The sequence below is a fragment of the Eptesicus fuscus genome, chromosome 17, assembly GCF_027574615.1.
Source record: "Eptesicus fuscus isolate TK198812 chromosome 17, DD_ASM_mEF_20220401, whole genome shotgun sequence".
Classification (NCBI taxonomy): Eukaryota; Metazoa; Chordata; class Mammalia; order Chiroptera; family Vespertilionidae; genus Eptesicus; species Eptesicus fuscus.
This window is the reverse complement of record NC_072489.1, coordinates 5,634,140-5,659,679: the sequence shown is the minus strand read 5'-3', so window position 1 is coordinate 5,659,679 and position 25,540 is coordinate 5,634,140. Positions and strand designations below refer to the sequence as shown.

Below are 25,540 nucleotides of genomic sequence, written 5' to 3'. Positions count from 1 at the left end.
CTGAACTAGGCTGTAAGCCCCAAAGTTGCCCTCTACTTTCCTTCTCAAGAGAAACATTGATGTGAGAGAAACACATCAATTGGTTGCCTCCTGCACGAGCCCCAACCAGGGCCTGGACCGGGGAGGAGCCTGCAACCAAGGTATGCTCCCTTGACCGGAATTGAACCCGGGACCCTTTGGTCCGCAGGCCGATGCTCTATCCACTGAGCAAAACCGGCTAGGGCTAACCTTGACATTTCTATAATCTGTTATCATAGATGCAAAAAGACAAGAGGCTCAGTTAAGGTATAGACCTGTGATGGTGAACCTATGGCACGCGTGTCAGCACTGACACGCGTAGCCATTTCTGATGACACGCAGCCGCTGAGGCAGCCGCATGCCGAGGATGAAACATTTGCTGCTCCTGAGGATGAAACATTTGCTAAATAATGTTTTTTCCTCAAAGTGACACACTACCCAAGTTATGCTCAGTTTTTTGGTGAAGTTTGACACACCAAGCTCAAAAGGTTGCCCATCACTGGTATAGACTAAACTTGTCAGTGGAGATACTGGCCTAGGACGTGACTAACCACCATTAACGGCTTTTAGTTAAAGTTTTAATTTCAGGCCATCCTTTGTGGTTACTTTAGGTCAAGCATGCCAAACTCAAAGGCTAACACGGGCCAAATGAACAAGGTTTAAGTTTATGTGGGCTGCAAAAAACAAAAGCTTCCATTTTCATAGAAATGTAGGTTTATTTTGATGGAGACATGCTGAATACAAAGGGCTGAAATAAATGAGTAATCATTAACATAAGATAATAGAACATTTTAATAAAAATCAGTATTTTTTTTCTTGAGCATTAACTTACCAGACTGTCTTGATTACTGTGGCTTTTTAGTGACAAAGATTCTCTCCTTGACCAAACTTTAGGCAGGTGCCTCTGAGCCCTCTTCCCAACGAGGTTCCAACCTTGGCCCACGAGAACTGTGACTCCTCACAGCGACTTTATCCAAGCCCCAATACTAAGAGATTTGAACAAACAGCAGCATAATTTCTTCCTTCCTTCCTTCCTTCCTTCCTGTTAATCCTCACCAGAGGATATTTTTTCCCATTGATTTTTATTTTTTAAAATTGGTTTCAGAGAGGAAGGGAGAGGGAGAGATACAAATACAATGATGAGAGAGAATCATTGATCAGCTGCCTCCTGCACGCTCCCTACTGGGGATGGAGCCCACAACCCCGGCATGTGCCCTTGACCGGAATCGAACCTGGGACCCTTCAGTCCATAGGCCGATGCTCTCTCCACTGAGTCAAACCAGCCAGGGCTCCCATTGATTTTTAGAGAGAGAGTGGAAGGGAAGAGGAGGAGAAAGGGAAACATCGATGTGAAAGAGACACATCCATTGGTTGCCTCTCACATGTGCCCTGACCGGGGCTGGGGAATGAACCTGCAACCCAGGTATGTGCCCTTGACAGGGAATGGAACCCTTGAGGGCTGATGGTCTAACCACTGAGTGCACTGGCCGGGGCAATACCAGCATAATTTCTAATTGCTCAAGGCTGCATACCTAGTATGACGACCCCAAGCCCCTTGAGAAATCGCAATGCTGACAAAAGAATGTATTGCTCCAGTCAAAACCTGACTCTACGCCCCACCTCCCCTTTCTTAGAGCACTTACTTTAGAAAGCTTGCAATTGCAAATCCTGTCTCTGTCTCTTTGAGATGTATCTTCTATAACCCCTGAGAATCTCTTTCTCCAGGACCTGGGAGCCATCGTCCGAAATACAATCATCACCAGGATGAGCCCCGCCTGCCAGTCTGGGGGACGTGTAGGGGCGTGACTTCGATAAGCACCAGGCAGTAGCAGGATGGTCTGGTCACAGACAGAACCTCCCCGCACCCCAGAACCCTGCAGTGCTTCCTCCTTAGCACAGCCCAGCACCTCAAAAGCCGCCTTCCCTTTGTTTTGTGGAGTTGAGCTCAGTTTATACTGAGATTCCCCTACTGCAGTTGTCTTGCCATTGTTATGGAGTGTGGTATAAAACTGGACCTTCCTTCCCCTGGCTGCCGGCTGCCGGCCGGGGCCTTCCCCTTGGTGGTCAGCGCATGTCATAGTGAGTGATCGAACTCCCAGTCTCCTGGTCGAACTCCTGAGGGGACACTTTGCATATTAACCTTTTCATCCTACCTAATAAAAGGGAATTATGCAAATAACCATCACTCCGCTATGCCCACGATTGGGTCAGTGGGAGGCTGGGGGCGGGACTCAGGGAGCTGATTGGGCTGGCGGAAGGAGTCCCCGCCCCCCCGTTCCTCCCGCCGGCCCCAATGGCCGGCGCTACGGGAGGACCCATGGGGCCGGCAGAAGGCGCCAGTGGCGGAACTCGGGGTGGCCGATTGCGTGGCTGCCGGCATCAGTTTTCTGCCAGCACCAGTTTTCCTCTGGCCACCCACCGATCGGAGTGCCTCCCGCCAAAACTGGTGCTGGAGGAACTCGGGGTGGCCGATGGCGCTGGCGGGAGGCGTTCCGATCAGCAGGTGGCCAGAGGAAAACTGGTATTGGCAGAAAACTGGTGCCGGCAGCCAGGTGAAGGAAGGTGAAACTTCGTGCAACAGGCTTCTAGTATATAATAAAAGGCTAATATGCAAATCAACTGAACAGTGGAATAACCAGTTGCTATGATGCGCACTGACCACCAGGAGGCAGACACTCAATGCAGGAGCTGCCCCCTGGTGGTCAGTGTGCTCCCACAGGGGGAGTGCTGCTCAGCCAGAAGCTGGGCTCACAGCTGGCCAGCACAGCGGCTGTGGCAGGAGCCTTTCCTGCCTCCACGGAAGCGCTAAGGACCCGGGGGATGTCCGCCTGCCAGCTTAGGCCCACTCCCCACTTACAAGCATGCAAAACCTATCTTTCAGCAAGGTGCAGGGGACAGGATTATAAAGGGGAAGGAGCTGGGGTGAGGCCGGAAGTGGGAGCAGCTACTTGGAGTCCTTGGGTCTGCAGAATTCAACTATTGTTCCTGGTCGTCAGGCGATGAGATGATGTCTTGACTTCTGGTGGGGTCAGCCTGGCCATGCTAACGGTTCTGCTTGTTTGCTGGGTACATTGTCCATTGTCCATAGCTGAGTACCTCCTCAATCACTTTGTTCAGGATCAAAGGGAATATGCGGGTGTTCTGGCCTAAGAAATGAAACTTAGAAAAACCTAACCCTTTGTTCCCATATAAGAAACTTAATCCTCTGTTCACATAAGGACTAGTATATGCATTCTAGGATTTAAAGTTAATATGATCATTTTTCAGATTAATTCAGGTGCTCTATCTATCAGATTGTAAGTCCCCCCCTATCAGTGCCCACTCTGCTCCTGCCACTCAGCCCTCAGTCCTGAGAGCTCGTGGAAGGCACGGCTCCTGGAAGACTGAGGTTGCTGCCTGCCCTTCTCTGCATTCTGGTGGCCACACGCTGTTTGCAGGTGCTGTGACAGGAGAGAACCGGGGCTGCTGTTGGTTCTCAGGTTCACAGGTGCTGGTGGATACTGGCCACTGCCCCAGACTCCTGCGTGTCCCCACTGCCGTGCCGAACCTCCTGGCCCTCCACATCTCACTAGACATAGAAACAAAAGAGGTCACATCTGGCCCAGCAGAGGCCCCACACAGACTGCAGGCAGCTGTCCAGATGGGTCGGTGATTGAGTCATGCTGGTGGCTCAACACTGTGAGTTCCACCCAGAAAGAAGGAAGAAACGCTCTGTCCCCCACCAAAGCCTTCCTGCCATCACCTCTTCTTCAAAAGAGGGCAGGGACCCGTTTCCCAGAGGCTGCAGCAAGGTCAGCGCGGCAGGCTTTTGGGTTCTTTGCACAGTTGCTCTAAGCTGTAAACACATGGTCCTTGACCAGAGAGCCTTTAATCCACTGGACAAACAGCCCTTCCGAGCCTCCTAGGGGCGGCCTGGGTCTGCCCTTTCTCTGGAACACAATCTGGTTAGCCTTCCCAGTGGTTAATCCCAGGCGTGTTTGCTTTAGCTCCATTTCTTTGTGTTTTATCTGTTGTTTTCATAAGCCACTAGATAAACTCTCCAATTGCCCTACAGGGAAAAACAAATATTTGCCAGCATTCTTCCAAGTCCCTGACTTTTTAGCTTCTAGAACATTCTTTCCACACCTCCCCAGGGTAGGCAGGGCTCCTGGCATTTACGTGCTGGGATGGCCCGGGGAAGTTATAGCTGCCACAGTTCTTGCTGTTCCACTGGTGGTTTCAGTCTTGGAATTGCAGAATCTGTCTCATTGGCCCCTTGCCCAGTGTGGGGTTCAGCTGATGGTGTGAAAGGCCCTCTGCTGTGTCTTAGGCAATGGACTTGGATCTGTCTTATTGTTTTGAAACAGATGGAAATGTTCATTTTGCATAAATGAACACATGCAATCGCATTAACCTCCATCGTTCAGATTCCTGGAGAGTGAAATCTCTATCACAACGTCTGACATGGTCTCAGTCCCTAAATCTAGAAGCCGGTTCACCTCTGGACTGAACACTTGAACATAAAACATCTCCTTTTGCCTATGCTCATTTGAGTTCGCTTTTGTAACATGGCTGACAGCCTCCTGACAATTGCAGAACCTGGTGCTGCCTGGGAAACGAGAAGCATCAGGCCCTAAAATGAAAACCCGACGGGGCTGGCTCTCCCTTCCGTGAGGCTCTCCTTCCTCGGGCTGGGACTCACAGCTCACAGGTGCGGGATACTTCCCATCTGCCCCTGCGAGCCCACTTGTCACCAACCGGCTGGGGGAAGTCCCTGGGAAGGTGTGTGTGTGGTGGTGGTGGTGGTGGTGGGGGGGGAGATTGAGGGGGTGCGGATCCAGATGTCGCAATTGTGATAGGGATGGGACCCGGAGGGAAAGTTGAAGGAACAGGAGAAAGTGCAGGTCAGTGTATAGGGGACGGGCAGGCACTTCCCCCCTCTGTTCTCTGTGAGATAAGCCTGCTATGATCCAGGTGGGTGGGAGGTCTAAGGGACTGATAGCCACTTGGCAAGGTTCTGGGGATCGGAGTATGACAGACAAGTAATCAGCTGGAAGACCAGTGAGTGGGGGCCCCACTGATCCTGGAGTCCCACCCTGCAGGGGCCTCCCTAGGGCTGTGTGCTCTCAGTGCTGAGCAGCTCCAGGGGGCAGAGCTGGGGCGGGGCGGGGGGAGGGGTGGTGGTGGTGGTACGCAGTGGAGGCGGGGTGCTGAGGTCTCACACTCCGGCTGACATCCTGCTGGAGTCCACCCTCCTTTGTATGCAAACTGTAGTCAGGTGAGGTAACACCTCTTACCACAGAAGCCAAAATTCTCAAGGACAGCAACGTAGACACAGGCGTGTGCCTGGACCATCCTTCCTGGCTTTGCAGGCTCTGTGACAGATTATCACAGGGATGTGTCCGGTGTGAAGATTCTCTCAAAGCCTGGCTTCCAGAGGCCGTCCCCCGGCAGCTGATTAGGTTTTGGGTGGTGACAGAGAACTACCCACTGCCACCTGATCAATCCCGGGCCCTCAGGCGGAGCTGCTGCTGCAAAACAGGGTTTCCCATGTCAAAGTCAGCTCGTCCCAAGATATTAAAATTAGGTCAGCAGTGACCAGGAACTCCTGAACATTCTTTATTAGAATTGTGTTATAGTGGAGCAAAGCTAGGAAAATTCCTGGACAAGCGGAATAGGGAAACTAAGACAGATGCCCAGCAATTTGTAGCCACCTAGGGCCGTGGTCGGCAAACTTCGGCTCACGAGCCACATGCGGCTCTTTGGCCCCTTGAGTGTGGCTCTTCCACAAAATACCACGGCCTGGGCGAGTCTATTTGGAAGAAGTGGCATGAGAAGAAGTTTAATTTTAAAAAATTTGGCTCTCGAAAGAAATTTCAATCGTTGTACTGTTGATATTTGGCTCTGCTGACTAATGAGTTTGCCGACCACTGCCCTAACCTATAAGGGACCCCAGGAGACTTGCAGCCAGGGGTGCACTGGGCCGTGGCAGCTCACCCCAGGCTCCCCCCTGAACCTGACTCCAAGGCCCCCTTTTCCCTGACTCCCCAGTGAGCCGAGGCAGCCCAGCCCAGGCTCTCCTGTTGCTTCTTCTATGCCTTCCCTGTTTCACTCTCCTAGATATGTTTTTGCTGCGGACAATAAATTCTTGCTTGCTTTTCTACACTTCGTCTCTTTATTGAAATCTTTCCCACAAGAAGACAAGAACTGAGGTCTCAGCTGGTAACCCCAATCAGCAACAGCAGGGGCCTCCAGCTCTGATGCTACTGATTACAATGGCTGCTGTTTAGCAGCTATAATGAAGTTTGTTACAGCGAAACAGTTCAAAGGCTCATTTGTAAAATCAACTCAGAAAACAGAATAGACACACAGAAAGGTTGAGCAATTCGCCCCCGCTCCCCAGCATCTGTCTCCCATGGGAGGCAGGACTCTGTTCATTCCAGCTACCTATCAGTTTAGCCAATGTGAATCCCCACGGGTTGAGTTCAAGAAAGCTGTACGTCTGAAAATAAGAAAACCCCGGATTGGGACTCGAAAGGAAGGACTGGCTATCCAGTCAGACGGTATTGAACGGCACTCGGCAAATGTTTGTCAAGCAAATGCATCAAAACTCCTGCATATGCCAATTCTTGGCCCATCTTTTCTCAAAGGCCCGCCTGTGACATGCCAGAAGAGGACCAAACTGCAGAGGTGAGGTGTGCAGATCATCAGAAAAGGTGGCTCACCCGGCAGATATGATGGATGTCACAAGGCACCCAATAAAAGGTGACGCTGACGCTGCCTCTGAGGGGAAACCGGCCGGTGAGCACCACAGGGACCAAGCCCACCCGCTCTGCAGGAGAGCCCCTTTCTCTGCCCGGCACCGCCAGCTGCAGCCCACACGATGGAAGGTGGACGCGAGCTCCTCGTGCCTGTGGCCTGTGGAACTGTCCCCAGTGGGAGGCAGACGGGACAGCGCGGACAGAGCTGAGCAGGCGCCGTAACACTGCCCGGGGAAGAGGGGGCTCTGGCCACAAAGTCCCAGGGCAGAGGATGCAGCAAACTGCTGGTGCTGAAGGTGCGGCGTTATAAACAACATCACCCTTTATCTGACACTGGGCCGAAGCTCTACACTCACTGCTCATTTATTTTACGTCAACCCTTTGGGGGCGAGATCCTCATCTTCCCCGTTTAATAAATTAGTAAGATAAGGGCCAGAGGGTAGTTAGGAAACTTGGCCAAGGTCACACAGCTGTGTGGAGGCAGAACTTGGTTAAAATCTACTTCTGTACTGACCTCTACACTAAATCGCCTTGCTCTGATCCTGCCCCCTCCCCCCCCACCCCCACCCCCACCCCCTGTCCCCCGGCTCCTCAGGCAACGTTTTCTAGAGGAGACTGTGGTCAAGATACAAGCAGACTTAGTTCGAATGCAGGAACTCTCACTTATGAGCTGTGGGGTCGTGAGAGGGTCTTCACTTTCCTCGTCTGTAGAACGGGGCACTGAGAGGCTTCCCAGGGAAAACCCCTCTCCCAGGCGCCGCAGGGCACCCCAACCCCTGCTGCTCCTTCCCTTCCCTTCCCTTCCCTTCCCTTCCTTTCCCTTCCCTTCCCTTCCCATCCCTTCCCTTCCCCCCCTGTGATGAAGGGGCCTTGTTGGGCGGGTACATGGGCTTCTTGGGTGTTTGGCACACCCCGTGCGGCCACACAGTAGCACAAGCAGTGATTGTCTACATACTTAGCTGCCAAGCCTCACAGCCTAGAACACTGTAACCCCACCAGGACACTATTCCCCATAAAGACCTGGCAGCCAAGCCGGCCAGCTGCCCAGGAGCCATTCTTTACTTTGTCCTTTTAACCACGTCAACATTAAACACACGGCACAACACTCATGGCCTGAGCGCCCATTTCAGAGGAGAGCCATGGAATCTTTTCTCCCTTTGTGAAGGCAGCCTACACGCCCCCCACCCCCACCCCCTCCCCCCAACTGCATTCCAATGCATATGCTTGCTAGCAACCCCCTTTCCGCTCGTGGCCTAGCCTTGAAAAACCTGTCTTACAGGGGCCATAAAACTATGCAAAACCCAGCAAGGGTGGCCGGCTCCTGGCGCCAGACAGAGTCTTGGTCGAAATCTCACTTCCCACCTTACAAAGTCACAGGGGCTGCAAAAGCCTGGGAAAAGTCTGGAAGCCTAGTCCATATTCGGGGGACAAAGAAACGGGGGGGGGGGGGGTAAGAGGGGAAGCCCCGCCATATTCGGCGCTCAGATTTGGGATCCCGTTCCCCTGGGCCACTCAGCACCGATGCTTCCTGTAATCAAGTGTTGTCCCTGATCGTCCGAGTGCCCGTGGTGTGTCTTCCGGTCGCCTGGTAAACTGTGTAACTCCTTGAGTTGGAGCCTGGGATGGTGTAGCAAGTGCCCCAGAGGCCAGTGTAACTCAAGTGGAGGAGAGACTGGCACAGAGGGCACAGGCGCCTGGGCCCCGGGGGAGCACACATGCCCTTCCAACAGCATGTACAGCAGCAGGTCTTTGTCCTGCTGGGACACAGGTTACTCTGCGGTTATCCTGAGATTGTGCTGTGGTTATTCTGTGACAGGTTGGTAGTGAGAAGGCTAAAAAGGGCTAATTCCAATGTAACCCTGATATTTGGGGCTAGTGATCTGAATCCATGCCAGCAAGCTCAGTGTACATTCTTGATAACCTATAATTAAGTCCCTCTCTCCTTCCCAGATATTGGTCTTGCAGAACCTGTTACTGTGAACAGTGCACTGCCCCGGAGGGAGGGTTATTAGCGCTGGCGCCAGGCCAGACCACCAGATATGGCCTGGAGAGCCCCAGCACCTGAGGGCCTTCTTGCAAGGCCCGCGAAAAGGACCGGAAGCATAATCCATATTTGCGGGACAAAGACCACAGGGAGATATAAAGGAAAGCCCCATGCGTGTTCCGTCACTCAGATTTGGAAGGCTGTTCCCTGAGTCCGCCGGTGTATTAAACAGTGTCCCTCCTCTTCTTTGAAGCGTCCTTGGTTTTCTTTGGTCTTCTGCAACAGCAGCTCTGTTGAGACGCAGGGACTAGTCCGAACAATGAACCAAGTCTTGAGTGAGTAAAAATGTTACCAACAAACCGCCTTGTAATAATCACTCACCTCCTATTTGCAGGGCCCTCTACAGTTTCTACAACCCCTTCCACACACGTGGTTTCATTTAAATCCCGCCGCAGGCCTGGCGTCGGGCTCATGTTCTCAGTGTATACAATGGCACAGCACAGCATGGCGCCTATTTAGAGAGTATAGTACAGGGACCCTACATGTACTTCTGGTCATTCATTCATTCACTTGAGCCCCTCCCTGTGCCAGGAAATTTTCTGAGTATTGGGTATGGAGCCATGAACAAAGGAGTCAAAGTGCCTCCGTAAAGGAGCTGATATTTTAGTTGGGAGGGGGGAGGAGCGGGGGACAGGCAATGGCAAAGCAACAGGTGCTGTGTCAGAGGTAAGGTGGGGATCAGGGCCTTGGAGAAACATAAAGCAGAAAGGTGGAGAGGAGGGGAGTGAGGGGGCAGGCGTGTGGCCCAGGTGTCATAGAGTAGCTCAGGGAGGGACCTCCTGAGAGGGTGACATTTGAGTAAAGATCTGGAGGTGTCTGAGGGCCAATAGTGAGGTGTGGAGAGAAGCTGGGATGGAGTGTGTGAGGGGCCCGTAGGGGAGATAAGGCCAGAGAGGCCAGAGGGACCAGAGGGTCAAGGGTCATGCAGGAGCTGACGGGCCTGGGAAGAACTCCAGCTTGGACTGTGAGCAAGATGAGAAGCCTCCGGAGGGGAGACCTGGTCTTGACTGTATTTTTAGCATGTTTAATTCTTAGAACTCTGCAAGGCAGCTACTATAATCCCCATGTTAGAGGAGCAGTTAGGCACAGAGAAGTTAAATAACTTGCCAAGATCATGTGGTAAACGTTTGTTTAAAATACATTTTTATTGACTTCAGAGAGGAAGGGGGAGAGAGAGAGAGAGAGAGAGGGAGAGAGAGAGAGAGAGAGAGAGAGAGAGAGAGAGAGAGAGAAACATCAATGATGAGAGAGCAGCATTGATCGGCTGCCTCCTGCATCCCCCCCTAATGGAGATTGAGCCCGCAACCCAGGCATGTGCCCTTGACCAGAATCGAACCCGGGACCCTTCAGTCCGCAGGCCGACACTCTATCCACTGAGCCAAACGGGCTAGGGCATGTGGTAAACATTTTGGACACAGGATCCCGGCTCTGGTCTGTCTGCCTGCACAGCCCACAGTCCTCAGCCTTCCCTAAGCGGGACCGACCTTCAAGCACAAGGAAGCTCGCCCGGCTCGTTTCAAGTACGTCGCCCGGACCACACACCCAGGCAGCCATGGAGTAGATGCACTCATTGAAATGTTTTATTTTTCTTGGACTGGTCTCTTATATTAGTTAATATTTTTATAATTATTTTATAATTTAGGGGGAAATATGTGGAACAAATATGTGAAATATTTTTAAAGTGGTATGAATCCTAGACTTTTCCTATGACCCCAGAGTAGTGTGCGCACACACGCACACACCAACACACACAGAAACAAATAGAAATCCACCAAGGACCTTTACAAAAGTCACCTAGTGGAGGTTGTCAATTATGAAGAGGTTAGGCCACGTCCAGTGTCCTTGTGGGCCAGTGACAGAGCCAGTATGAGATGTCACATGTCGGTGTGCCTCCACTTACCTAACCCTGCTTCGAAAGTAACATGGGCAGAAAAGGCCAGGAAACAAAGTGGAATGTTGTTAAATGGAAACTGGACACACCCAAAAGTTCATATAAAACTGACGATCCCGGCCAGGGTGGCTCAGCTGGTCGAGCATCGTCCTGTGCACCTAAAGGTTGTTGGTTCGATTCTCAGTGGAGGTATGTATGGAAAGCAACCGATGGATGTATCTCTCTCAAAAGCCTCTCTCTCTCTTTCCCTCCCTCTTTCCCTTCCTGTCTCTAAGCATGTCTTCGGGGGAAGATTTTAAAAACACACAAAACTGCTGAAATCAGAATAAAGCATACAGTTTAGACGCAGTGTTGTACTATTGTACTAGTGCCATGTTCTTGGTTTTGGAAAGACTACAGTTATTTAAGATGTTATCATTGCAGAAGATGGGTACACAGGGACTCTGCACCCTTTTTTCAACTTCTTGTGAGTCAAATTATTTTAAGATAAAAATATTAAACATTTTTTAATTTATAGATTTTTTAAAAAGAGAGAGGGAGAGAAACATCAATTTGTTGTTCCACTTATTTGTGCATTTATTGGTTGATTCTTGTGCCCTAACTGGGAATGGAGCCTGCAACCTTGGTGTATCAGGAAGATGATCTAACCAGCCAGGGCAAGATAAAAAGTTCTTTGAAAATGGGAATGGGGCTCAAAGGCATGTGAACGCATATTTGCAGCAGCATGGTTGATAACAGTAAACTTGGGATCAACTTAAATATCCCTCTCATTGATAGGAGATTGATTATCTAAATTATGGTACATCTATGCAGTAAGATATTAGGCAGCCATTAGAAAGAATAGAGCACTAAGAGAAGAAAGGAAGATGCAGAACAGTGTGTGACACACTTAGAATTGTGTTTCAACAAGCATGTGTTCTAGCGAGAGGAACTTAGAGGCTGGGAGACAGGTGAGAATGGGGCTTTTTAAAGAAAGCAATTTTAGCCTGACCGGTGTGGCTCAGTGGTTGAGCATCAACCCATGAGCCAGGAGATCACGGTTCCATTCCTGGTTGGGGCACATGGCCAGATTTCAGGCTTGATCCCCAGCTGGGGCCATGCAGGACACAGCCCATTGATGTTGCTCTCTTTCTCCCTCTCCCTTCCTCTCTGAAATCAATAAAAATATATTTTAAAAAATTATTAAAAAAAATAACTTACAGCTCTAGCTGGTTTGGCTCTTTGGGTAGAGCGTCGGCCTGCGGACTGAAGGGTCCCGGGTTTGATTCTCGTCAAGGGCATGTACCTTAGTTGCAGGTCCCCCGGCCCTGGTCAGGTGTGTGCAGGAGGCAACCGATCTATGTGTCTCTCTCATATCGATGTTTCTCCCTGTCTCTCCCTCTCCCTCCCCGTCTCTCTAAAAATTAATGGAAAAATATCCTCGGGTGAGGATTAACAACAATAAAAAACTTACAATAAAGAGATGTCTAGTCTTGCCAAACCCTCAAGAAAAGTAAACTAAAACAAAATAACATTCCCCACTGATCAGATTAGCAAATAATGAAATAATACCTTTACCTAGAAATTCTATCTCTATAAATTTATCCTAAGGAAATTAGCATTGTGTGGGGAAAGTTTTACCTTATATAATAAAAGGATAATATGCAAATCGACCAAAGGGGGGGGGGCGGTGGAGAGGGGGCGTCTGGTCTCTATGACGCACATTGACCTGCCCCCCTGGTAGTCAGTGGGCTCCCACAGGGGGAGCGCCACTCAGCCACAAGCAGGGCTGACAGGGCTGGCGAGCGCAGCAGCCCGCCTCCCCAGCAGCACTAAGGATGTCCAAGGATGTCTGACTGTGGCTTAGGCCTGCTCCCGGACATCCCCCGAGGGCTCCTGGACTGTGAAAGGGTGCAGGCTGGGCTAAGGGACCCCCAAGTGCACGAATGTCATGCACCGGACCTCTAGTCTAAAGAATAAAATTCCTAATTTTAAAAATTCAGAAATAGCTTGGATGCTGAACAAGAAGCAATTGATCAAATAAATGAGGGCTTAGCCAGGTTAGGTAATAAAATGTAGCCATTAAATAGTGATCAGACCTATATTTAGCAATGGTCATAGCACTGCTAAATGAACAAAGCAGATTGTGTAACAATGCTATAACCTATGTATAACGTGAGGAACAATGTCCCACCTTGGGGAAAAGTGCCTATGACTTTTGTCCCTCCTAAATGAAAATATACCTAGAAACCTACAAAATGCTGACAGTGGCTCTCTTGGGACACAGTACAATCACAGCATTTTTTCTTTTGCTTATCTTGGCTCTCTCTTTTTTGCTTACACGTATGGGGTGTGTGTGCCATAAATAAATAAACAAACAAGTAAATAACTAAAGCAATAAGCCTTGTTCATTAAGATGAAAATTGAAACAGCATCAACAACAGACATGTTTGGACGAAGCGGGCTGCAGCTTATCTGGAGAATGCTGCTCGTTTTGTTTTTCTTCCTGGTCCTTAAAGGCAGCCCCTAACCTGCGCCCGGCATCCCTCCGCTATCACCAGCCCCAGCTCTTGCTCCTGGAGCCAAGGGGAGGGCAGCTGGGGACAGACTTCCTGGCAGCGCGCTGCGAGTGGCAGAGGAGCTCTTCCCGGCCATGGCACTGATTGGCAGGGTGGAATGCCTGCATGAAACCGGCACGCTCCTATTCTGCGTGGCTGCACTGACCCAGGCACCGTGCCAGTCATTGGGAAGGACCCGGGCAGGAATCAGCTATGGTCACTGCCTTGGTCACAGAGTTCGTACTTGTGAACAACAGGACCTGCCCCAGTGTGAGCAGGAAAGCAATGTATGAAAGATGGCAGTCAGCTCACAGGCGTTGTGGAAGGCCAGAGGCAGACTTGGTGGCCACAAGGCCAGATAAGTCACCCAAAGGCCCACTGCTGATGGCTCCAGCAAGACCTCATTGCTTCTGCTCACAGTCGCCGCCCCTCACATGACTGACACTGCACCCTGCACTGCAGAGACCCTCGCCCTGGGAGCCACATCCTCCGCCATCATTCCCAGGGGACTCTGCATGAATCCTCTTTGAGGGGCCCTGCTCTGTGAGTCTGATTGTGGAACTCAGGTCACAGGCCTGTGACAAGGGAGATAGGACACAAGCACTCAGCTACGACACTGTGAGAAATTCTTCAAACTTGGTGTTTCAAAAAAAATTAGAGGAGCCCTAACTGGTTTGGCTCAATGGATAGAGCATCGGCCTGTGGACTGCAAGGTCCCGGGTTCGATTCCGGTCAAGGGCACATGCCCAGGTTGCAGGCTCATTCCCCAGTGGGGGGTGTGCAGGAGGCAGCCGATCAATGATTCTCTCATCACGGATGTTTCTATCTTTGCCTCTCCCTTCCTCTCTGATTAAAAAAAATTATTTAAAAAAAGAAAGAAACGGATGAATGTGCCCCTGACGTCCAGGACTTAGGTCCAGGGGCAGTGTGAACGTATGCAGGTGAAAGCAGAAGTGTGCAGGAGCCTGTGGCGTCCCCAGTGAGCGGGGAGGCAGCTTTTCGGGGGTACAAGAGAGCTAACACACGTAGTATCGGGGGTGGCAAGCCTGGTTTTAGGAGTGGTGGGGATGCACAGGACAGAATCCCTGTGGCGGTCTGAAGAGTTTTGAGAACCCACGGGCTCTTTAAGAAGCCTGAACTCTCACCCAGGGGTAGCAGGAACCCAGAGAGGGATTTCAGGCACTGTAGCAAGCTGTGGGGGAAATATTTTGAGATAAATTGGTGTCATGGACTGAATTGTCCCCCTAAATCCATATGTTGAAGTCCTATCCCCCAGTACTTCAAGTGTGACTGTATTGGAGATAGTGGCTTTAAAGAGACAATTAAGTTAAAGCGAGGCCGTTGGTTTGGGCTCTAGTCCAAAATGACTGGACTCCTCATGAAAAAGGAGACGAGACACAGATGCACACAGAGGGAAGATCCTGGAAAGCCCAGGGAGAAGGGGGCCCTCTGCAAATGAAGGAGGAAGGCCTCAGAAGAAACCAACCCTGCCAACACCTCGACCTCACACTTCTGGCCTCCAGGACTGTGAGAAAATCCGTTTCTATTGTTGAAGCGGCCCAGTCTGAGGTGTTTTGTTATGGCAACCCGAGCTGACTCACGCACACGGTAAGCCCTTAAATATACCCGGAGGCTCTGCTTATTGCCGCTGCCCACAGCCACGCTGGGCAGAACGAGGGCAAGCAGGTGTTTTGGAAGAGCACTGCTGAACAAAGAGAAGGCCTGCTTGCTGTAGCAGAGAGCAAAGGCTTCCGACTCAAGAAGCTTACGGACAGTTCAAGCTGCGTGAGCACCCGTGGCTCATCAAGGGAACCAGGCTGCAGTGCCGCTGTCTTCTTCCACGGAGGGCCCTCTGCTCCTTCAGAACGCCCCGAAGGGCGCCCCGGGGTGGGGGGGGGGGGTGGCCTGGGCTGACCCACTGAACTATTCTATTGCCTCTTTGAAGTCCAGCGTCACTGCCTGGCTGTGTGAAATCAAATAAGATAGTATATCATGTGCCTCACCATCCACCCAGCATAGGGGAAGGCGCGGCAAAGGGATTCTCTTCCCCTCTGCTCCTTCAGGTCCAGGGCAAACAAATATCAGGGGTGCAGATGGCAAGAGTAAACATGTAATCAGGGTGGAGACCGGATTTATGAATAACTCATAAATCATCTGAACCCAGTTTCCTGTTGACAGTCAGCCCTCTGTAAACACTAAGCGAGTCCTTGGCACGCTACTTCCCCTGAGGATGCCAGGTCCTGGGAGTCCTTTGCTATATAAGTCGCTGGGACTCTTCCCGCTGTGCAGGCCTGTAAGGACCCTTGCTCATCACAATGGTAGGTAACTGGTTGCTTCATACCTAGAGGCCAGAAAAAGGGAAAAGGACACACAGTTTATTCCTTATTTGAATGTGCTGTGAAGTGTGTTTCTACTGGATACAACGTAATGGTAAATGTGAGCAAGTTAGAAATCTATAGATTATTTGCAACTGAATGTACAGAGTGTAACGAGAGGCTGGGAGCTTGAGAAAAATCTTAATGATTCCTGTTCTCTAAGATCAAAGCTGTTGTTTCTTCTAGTAAGTTTGGGATTCAATTAGGTTTTATACGTGTCTCTAATTCTTGGGCCCTAAGTGAGTGATTTGTGAGTTAAATATAATGTCAGAGCTACAGCGCTGCCTCCTCACAGATGAGAACGGAGCCTGGGAGGGAAGAGCTGTCCCCGAGTCTCACCGCTGTCTGCGCAGCTGAGGCGGGAAGCGAGGTGTCCCTCGGCTCCCACATGGGCTGCACAGTGGACCCTGTGCCTGACTCCCACACCGGACACTCTGAGTTGATTGGTTTGCAGTGAGTCCTAGGTAATTGTTTTTTTTTTTAAAGCTGCCCAGGTGACTTTAATATTCAGCGAAATTTGAGAACCATCATCCTCGGCCCGTGGTCGGCCAACTGCGGCTCGCGAGCCACATGCGGCTCTTTGGCCCCTTGAGTGTGGCTCTTCCACAAAATACCACGGCCTGGGCGAGTCTATTTTGAAGAAGTGGTGTTAGAAGAAGTTTAAGTTTAAAAAATTTGGGTCTCAAAAGAAATTTCAATCGTTGTACTGTCGATATTTGGCTCTGCTGACTAATGAGTTTGCCGACCACTGTCCTAGGCCCTTTGCAATATATCATGTTGTGTTAAGAAAAAATTTGCATCAAAATCTATAAAAACTCATTTAGACGTGCTTTCTGCCTTCAGTTCAAACTTGATCTTTTAAAAGTACGCTTTGCTAGAGCCAGTAAGGGGACAAGCCGGGCTGCTCTTGGGGTGCAAAGGAGAAGGGGAAGGAGCGGCCAACGGCAAAGCAGAAGAGGAGGCTGCAGGGCCCTCCAGAACGGACGCTGGGCCTCAGCTCAGAGGCTGTCTCAGAAAGACGAAGCTGGAAAGAGCAGGAAAACCGGGGTGGGATCCTCCTGCTCCATCAGACCCCTCCTCTGCCCTCAGAGTGAACTCTGTAAGCTGCAGAACTCACAATGTCCCTGCCCTGCTTAGGACCTTTAAAGATGCCTGACTCTTTTTAAAAATATATATATTTTTATTTATTTCAGAGAGGAAGGGAGAGGGAGATAGAAACATCAATGATGAGAGAGAATCATTGATGGGCTGCCTCCTGCACTCCTCCTACTGGGGATCGAGCCCACAACCTGGGCATGTGTCCTGGACCGGAATCGAACCCAGGACCCTTCAGTCCGCAGGCCAATGCTCTATCCACTGAGCCAAACCGGCTAGGGCAAGATGCCTGGCTCTTGATCATGCTGGGAAGACACAAGGAACAGCAACTTACCTAAAGGGACACTATTCCTAGGGGCACGGCCAGCCTGTTTCACCCTAAGGCTGGCATGAAGCACCTGGTACGTGCAGGCATCTGGAAAGTCTAATGGCAGCCTCCCGGCTGCACTGTCCCCTGTGCCTGCCCGTAACAGGTGCTCACCTCATCTTTACTGAATGCAGGCAAGGAAGGGAGCGAAGGGAGATGAAGGAATAGAATGTGGGAACAGGAAAGGACTTGAGAGCCTCTCTACTCAGGTGGTCTCTGCCCAGTAGCATGGGCATCACCGGGGGGGGGGGGGCGGGGGAGTGGTGGTGCTTGAAATTAGGACTCTTTGATCCCACCAGAGCAGAATCTGCATTTTATTTTACACAATTTCCCAGGGACTCATATCCACATTAAAGAAGCCCTAGTTTTGATTGTTCCTGTGTTTCTCACCTGGGGAACTTGGTAAAGATGCAAAGGCCTTGGCCATGTCCTTCTTCAATGAGCCTGATTGAGACTGTGTGCTCATTATTAGCAGCCTGGGTTACTTTGATGCCCACCCATATGGGAGAAGCTCTGTTTTACAGGGGAGGAAACTGAAGCTGAGAGAGAGAGAGAGAGAGAGAGAGAGAGAGAGAGAGAGAGAGAGAGAGAGAGAGAAGAGAAGAGAAGAGAGAGAGAGAGAGAGAGAGAGAGGAGAGAGAGAGAGAGAGAGAGAGAGAGAGGAGAGAGAGAGAGAGAGAGAAGAGAGGAGAAGAGAGGAGAAGAGAAGAGAAGAGGGAGGCTATATGTAAGATATTATCAACTAGTTAATCTCAAAACTGAATACTTTGCTCTCTTTGGTCGTCATGTTTGGACTCCATCTCTGAGTCATTTGATTGGGTGCCTCCGCTTGGCGCAGCAGAAGATCCGGGAATTCTGCACCCGTCACTCACCCTGGGCTGCAGCCCTGGCTTGTGCCCATTGGTGCCTCTGTTTGGTGACTAGATGAAACAAGACCTCCAAAATTTCTGTGATCACCAGCACCTCTCAGGAGCCCCCTTTCTGGATGAAGGGAGTGGAAATTCTGTTAATAAGACTGGCTTTTTCATTTGTTTTGTTTTTATTTGTTTGTTTTGAGAGAAAAATTCAGGTTTCCACAACGATCTGAAACTGAAGCTTATGTAAAAGAATGAAACAGAGAGAGAGCAGGTGCAATCTCTAGTTCTGATGTGAGCTAACTATATTGAGAGTTTATTATAGGAATTGATTTATTTCTTTTGGTTATAAAACTAATGCCTTTCATTATAAGCAATTTAGAAAATAAGAGGGAAAGTCCAAAGAAAAACCCCACAGCTCAAAAATCACTTGTTAAAATTTGGTACAAAAACTTTAATCTCTTTGAGCATCTCCTTCTATGTGGATCTTTTCCATGTCATAGGAATGCCGTGCAAACATTTTTGTGACCTGCCTTCTTTAACGTGTCATAACAGTGATCATTTGTGTCATTTCATGTTCTCTTACCTCCTAAGTTAACCAGTTCTGTTTTCGGAGTCACCGTGTTCTCAAACAGCCCTGTTTGAGGGCATTTGGTTGATCATTTCCCTGCTGCAGTGAGCATTCAAGAGGCGAAGTCTGTGTCCTTCTCTGTGCCATTCCTAGGACCAGGCCTTAGAAGTGAAAAGGCGAAGTCAAATGTTGTAACAGTTTGTTTGTTTGTTTGTTTGTTTTTAATGTTTTTATTGATTTGAGATAGATAGATAGATAGATAGATAGATAGATAGATAGATAGATAGAAACATCATTGAAGAGAATATCGATCAGTCCTACTAGGGATCAACTCAGACATGTGCTCTGACCAGGAATCAAACCAGCAACCTCCTGGTGCATTGACCAGCACTCAACCAACTGAGCGACACCGGCCAGGGCTGTTGTGAATGGTTTTGAGAATACGGATGCATACTATTAAGTTGTTCTCCATAACCATTACTCAAACATAAACCAGCCTTGTGCATTTCACTCCCCAGACATGCCTTTATTTCACTCTGGATATTATCAATGAAATAATTATTTTTGTCATCCCACATGGTTCTATTTTATGTACAAATTTACATTTCTGATCTCAGCAGTAACTTGAACTTTTCCATGTCTCTGTTCATCATTTCTATTTGTATATGTGTGTTATTTTCTTATCTTTTTTTGTTGTTGCTGTTAATTCCTTTGAGAGAGAGTGGAAGGGGGGAGGGGTAGAGAGAGAGAGATACATTGATGTGAGAGAGACACATTGATTGCTGCCTCCTGCCTGCGCCCTGACCGGGGCAGGGAGTAAACCCACAACCCAGGTACCTGCCCTTTACCAGGAATCAAACCAAGACCCTTTAGTGTGTGGGCTGATGCTCTAACCACTGAGGAACTGGCCAGGACTATGTGTGTTATTTTCTCAGGCAAGGTTTTTTTTTAAAAAATAGCACACTATCATTATTTTATTGGCCTATGACTTTGACTCACATTTAGCTTTTCCCCCAGTTCATTTTAGTAACTTGTGTAGATGTTGTTCCTTTGAAGCACCGCCTTTAAGCCACCTGCCAGAGCCCAGCAGGGGTCCTCATGCAGGACACTCAGGCACTGACCACCCTCTGAATTAGTTTGTTGTTCTTCCTGACGCTTCTTCACGTTGCAGAATGCTCTTCTGGGAAGACTTGTGGTCTTGGCCAGCTTTGTGATGCTCTGCAATGGCCAGTGCTATTTCATACCCAACCCACGTGCTCCAGGCGACTTATTGAAGGGTAAGTCCCAGCTTTCCAAGTGTATTATTTTATGCAGCTCGGTAGGTGTAACCTGTTGGCCGAGGAGACCTTTACATCCACATGGGGAGGAGGGGGAGGGCGGATACCAAATAGAGTCAAATGAGAGACTTCAATTTGACTCTGTGTTAGACAGTGTTTCTCAGCCCGAGGTGAAGGAGAATTGCCTGGAGAGCTTTTGAAACCTACCAACGCTCAGGGGCCATCCAATATGAGGCAAATCAGAATCTCTGGGGTAGGAGCTGCACAGCTAATTGCCTTTGGATTCAGCCCTATATGCCGGCAAAGAACCATCAGTATTCCAAAGCAGTGCTTTCCAGACTTCAGTGTGCACGTGAACTCTCTGAGAATCTTGCTCAATGAAAGTTCTGATTCTGTGGGCCTGCATGTCCAACACAGCTTGGTAGTGCTGATGCTACTAGTTCCTCCAGCTCGCCTGGACCACCAAGGGTTAAAGCAGTGGTTCTGACCCCTGGCTGAATATTTGAATCACTTGGGGAGCTTTGGGAAAATATGATAGCCTGGGCCTCATGGCCAGAGAGACTCATTGTTCTGAGGTGGGACCCAGGCATAGATTTTTAAAAAATGCCCGAGATGTTTTACATGTGCATTTAGGGTTGAGAAGCAAAGCAAAGAGAAGTAGTAAAATGAGTCATTTATCCAGAGATAATCCAGCAGGAAAACACACACACACACACACACACACACACACACAACACACACACACACACAGACTTGGCTCCAAGTACCCCTAGGATCATGAAGCTATCTGATAAAAGAGGAAGGCCTTATTTTTTTCTTGTAATATTTGTTCTGAAATAAGATCTGGAAGGACTTAAGCTTGCTGTAAGAAAACATAATTGGTGACATGAACTGGACAGTACTGGAATTTTAGCTGTGGGTGACCACAGAAGCACTTTTCTTTCTTTTTAAAAAATATTTTTTTATTGATTTCAGAAAGAAAGAAAGAGGGAAAGAGAGATAGAAACAGCAATGATGAGAATCATCGGTTAGCTGCCTCGTGCATGCCCCACACTGGGGATTGAGCCCGCAACCCGGGCATGTGCCCTGACCTGGAATCAAACCGTGACCTCCTGGTTCATAGGTCCATGTTCAGCCACGGAGCCACACTGGCCAGACCACAGAAGCACTTTTCTTAGACACCCTTAAATGGACGAGATTCTCCCTCTCTGGGAGGGGCACAGGTGGCAGGGCTGGCCCCAGTGTCCCTCAAGCCTTGTTCCAGCTGCATGCCTTGAGGACGCCACTGATGATGCCACACGTGTTATTTTAGAATGCAAGGATCTCAGTGGGGCCACCTACGCGATGAACTCCAAGTGGAAGAATGAGAAATGTGAGGAGTGTTCTTGCAACCCAACTGGAATTGACTGCTGCAACACGTAAGTCTCCGCCAGAAGGGCCAACAAGGGGGTGCAGCAACAAGGGGGGGGGGGCTGCTCTCTGAGGTACAGCTACTCCCTCTTTCAAAACCCCGTTCGGAAGTGGTTTAGTTTTCAGCACTATTTCTTTTTTTCCTTTTAATATATTTTTATTGATTTCAGAGAAGAAGGGCGAGGGAGAGAGAGATAGAAACACCAATGGTGAGAAAGAATCATCAACCGGCTGTCTCTTGCTCCGGGGATCAAGAACCCAACCCATGCATGTGCCCTGACCTGGAATCAAACCGTAACCTCCTAGTTAATAGGTCGATGCTCAACCACTGAGCCATGCCAACCAGGCCCTATTTCTTTCTTTCTTTTTTTATTGTGGTAAAATATACATAACATAAAATTTAGCATTTTAATTGTTTTAAGTGTAAAATTCAGTGGCATTAAGTACATTCACACTTTTGTGCACCATTTCCACCATTCACCTTCAGAACTTTTTTATCTTCCCAAACTGAAACTCCCTACCCAGTAAATAACTCTCCATTTCCTCCTTTCCCCAGTCCCTGGCAACCACCATTTTACTCTCTGTCTCTATGAATCTGACAACTCTAAGTGCAATTGTACAGTATTTGTCCTTTTGTGACTGGCTTTTTACAGTATAATGTCCTCAAGGTTCATCCGTGCTGCAGCATGTTTCATAATTAGGCTGAAGAATGTTCCATTGTGTGTGTGTTCCAAGAGCGTGATGAATCCTAACATTGCTTGCACCCTTGAATGTGTGGGTGGAAAACTGGGATGGTCCCCAGTTTTCATTAGCTGCTCCCGGGCTCCATGATCCTGGCCTGGAGTGACTCTCTGTTCCTGTGAACTTAGCCAGCTCCTATTCTAATTAGAATGGACAATCTTTCCGTTCCCACCTTCAAGCAGCAGAGCTGCTGGCCACTTCCTGAGCCAGGACAACAAGAAGTCAGGCTAGAACAAGCTGCCTGGCCCCAGTAGCCGGCATGCATTTGGGCCTCTCAGAGCTTGCTTCGTCCTGTGATGCAGGATGGAACTTAGGAACGATGTCAGGGATGGTCTATGTGCTCATAGACCAGGTTCTATGTGTTCAAATCCAGGTTCCTGAAGTCAGCACTTTGGGGGTGCAAACTGAAAGGTGATCTTAAGTTGCTGACGGGCACCCTAGACAGCTGGAGTGTGGGCTGCCCCTGGCACAGAGCTGGCCCTGAGAAGGCTGGGCATCCTATCCTTTCTTTAAAAAAAAAAAAATTAAATCTTTAATATTGAAAGTATTACATATGTCTCCCTTTTTCCCCCATTGATCCCTTCTAGTCCACCCCACCCCCACTCCAGGCCTTCACCACCGATCTTTAAAAAAAATAAAAATCTTTATTGTTGAAAGTATTATGTATGTCCCTTTTTTCCCCCATTGACCCCCTCCAGCCACCCTTCCCCCTGCCCCACCCCAGGGTCTGTGTCCATGGGTCGTGCATATATGCATACAAGGTCTTTGGTTGATTTCTTCCCACCCACCCACCCTCCCCCGCCTTCCCACTGAGATTCTGCACTCTGTTCCAGGCTTCCATGTCTCTGATCCACTCCCTTTATCAATTTAGTTTGTTAATTAGATTCTACATGAGTGAGATCATGTGATACTTGTCTTTCCCTGACTGGTTTATTTCACTTAGCATAATACTCTCCAGGTCCCTCCATGCTGTCTCAAAGGGTAAGAGATCCCTCATTTTTTTTTGCTGCATAGTATTCCATGGTGTAAATGTACCACAGCTTTTTTATCCACTCATCCACTGATGGGCACTTAGGTTTAGGTATTATAAATTGTGCTGCTATGAATATAGGGGTGCATACATTTTTTTAAAATTGCTGTTTCAGGTTTCTAGGATATATTCCTAGAAGTGGGATCACTAGGTCAAATGGCAGTTCCATATTTAATTATTTGAGGAAACTCCATACTGTTTTCCATAATGGCTGCACCAGTCTGCATTCCCATCAGCAGTGTACTAAGGTTCCCTTTTTTCCACATCCTCACCAACACTTGTCATTTGTTGATTTGTTGATGGTAGCCATTCTGACAGATGTAAGATGATACCTCATTGTCATTTTAAATTACATCTCTCTGATGATCAGTGACTCAGCATTTTTTCATGTCTCTTGGCCATCTGTATGTTCTCTTTGGAGAAGTGTCTATTTAGGTCTTTTGCCCATTTTTTTTTTTAAACAATGTAACTTTTAAAAAATATATATTTTATTGATTTTTTACAGAGAGGAAGGGAGAGGGATAGAGAGAAACATCGAGGAGAGAGAAACGTTGATCAGCTGCCTCCTGCACACCCCCTACTGGGGATGTGCCTGCAACCAAGGTACATGTCCTTGACTGGAATCGTACCCGGGACCCTTCAGTCCAAAGGCCGACACTCTATCCATGGAGCCAAATTGGTTAGGGCCCATTTTTTAATTGGATTGTTTGTCTTCCTTTTGTTAAGTTGTATGAGTTCCTTATATATTTTGGATACTAGCCCTTAATCAGATGTGTTTTTGCCAAATATGTTCTCCCATACAGTGGGCTCCCTTTTTACTCTTTTGCTGTGCAGAAGCTTTTTATTTTGATGTTGTTCCATTTGCTTATTTTCTCCTTAGTTTCCTTTGCCCTAGGACAGTGGTCGGCAAACTCATTAGTCAACAGAGCCAAATATCAACAGGACAACGATTGAAATTTCTTTTGAGAGCTAAATATTTTAAACTTAAACTTCTTTTAACGCCACTTCTTCAAAATAAACTCGCCCAGGCCATGGTATTTTGTGGAAGAGCCACACTCAAGGGGCCAAAGAGCTGCATGTGGCTCGCGAGCCGCAGTTTGCCGACCACGGCCCTAGGAGATGTATCGGTAAACATATTGCTACAAGAGATGTCTGAAATATTGCTTCCTATGGTTTCTTCTAGGATTTCTATGGTTTCATGACTTACATTTAAGTCTTTTATACATTTTGAGTTTATTCTTGTGTATGGTGTAAGTTGGTGGTCTAGTTTCATTTTTTTTTTAATGTATCTGTCCAATTTCCCCAACACCATGTATTGAAGAGATTGTCTTGACTCCATTGTATGTTCTTGCGTTCTGAGGGTAATGGCTTGGGTCGATATCCTTTCCTTTCTAATTGGCTTTGTTCTTGTCTCAATGGCAGTGTTGCTGTACCTGTGGGTTTTAACAAAGAGGAATGCAAGAAATTATTCAACAAGGAGACCTGCACCTATGCAGTGGTGGAGAAAAAGAATCCAGAAAAGAATTGTCCTGTCCAGCAATGGCTGATGTAATGTGCTTCTCATGGGCCCGTGGCTCCCAGCCAGGGGGGTTCCAGGTCCTCCAAGGTCAGGCCTCATTCTCCTATGGCCCCTACAGACTATGATTGTATAACCCTACCTGTTACTAAAAAAATAAATAAGTAAAAATTGAGCAAACATTTGAATATGTGTATACTTGCAATTTATAAATTATATGTGCATTGATTTTTATACACATTAAAAGCATTCAAACATTTAATAGAGGGAACAAAAAATAAATATGAATAAAGTTATATTTTTCCTATACACCAATAAATCATTGTACATTCCCACTTAGGCACTGCTGCTTCTGTTGCTTCTGATATAGTATCTGCACTCTGCTGCCCTGGTGTCCTGCTATCTTGCGAACAATTTAAAAAAAAAGTGTCTTCAAAATGAAATCAGATCCCTTATTTTCTTTGAGTTTTTCATATTTATGCTTCCTTCCTTCCTCTTCTTTTTCTTAAATATATATTTTAAATATATATTCTTATTGATTTCAGAGAGGAAGGAAGAAGGAGAGATAGAAACATCAATGATGAGAGAGAATCATTGGTAGGCTGCCTCCTACATGCCCTCTACTGGGGATTGAGCCTGCAACCTGGGCATGTGCCCTGACCGGAATCCAACAGTGACCTCCTGGTTCATAGGTTGAAGTTAAACCGCAATGCCACACTGGCCGGGCTCCTTCCTCTTCTATAGAGAGTGTCCTCCATGCTGTGTCCCTCATATACCTCTGTTTGCCTGAGGTTGGAGCAGGTAAGATAGAACAGGACAGCCTGGAAGAAGTAGCTCTGAGACCACATGCAGCCTGATGGGGTATTAAAAGGCCAGGGGTCCTGGCTTGGGAGAATGGCTTGCGTGCAGGGCTCCCATCACTCATCTCTAGCTGCATACAGATCCCTGCAAAACTTAAGGATTTAAACAGTGACATTGTTGCCCTGGTCAGTGTGGCTCAGTTGGTTGAGCCCCAGTGTGGCCCAGTTCCCATGCACCGAGGAGTCACCAGTTTGATTCTGGTCTGGGCATGTG

At 48.4% G+C, this 25,540-nt stretch overlaps 1 protein-coding gene across 1 annotated transcript; it reads left to right on the top strand.

Annotated features, from left to right (window-relative positions):
- Positions 1-15,424: 15,424 nt before the first annotated feature.
- MSMB (microseminoprotein beta) lies at positions 15,425-24,636 on the top strand. Its single transcript, XM_028156860.2, has 4 exons — positions 15,425-15,548; positions 19,664-19,769; positions 21,082-21,187; positions 24,373-24,636. The coding sequence occupies exons 1-4, from the start codon at positions 15,546-15,548 to the stop codon at positions 24,500-24,502; spliced, it is 345 nt and encodes a 114-aa protein (XP_028012661.2). The 5' UTR covers positions 15,425-15,545; the 3' UTR covers positions 24,503-24,636.
- Positions 24,637-25,540: the final 904 nt, after the last annotated feature.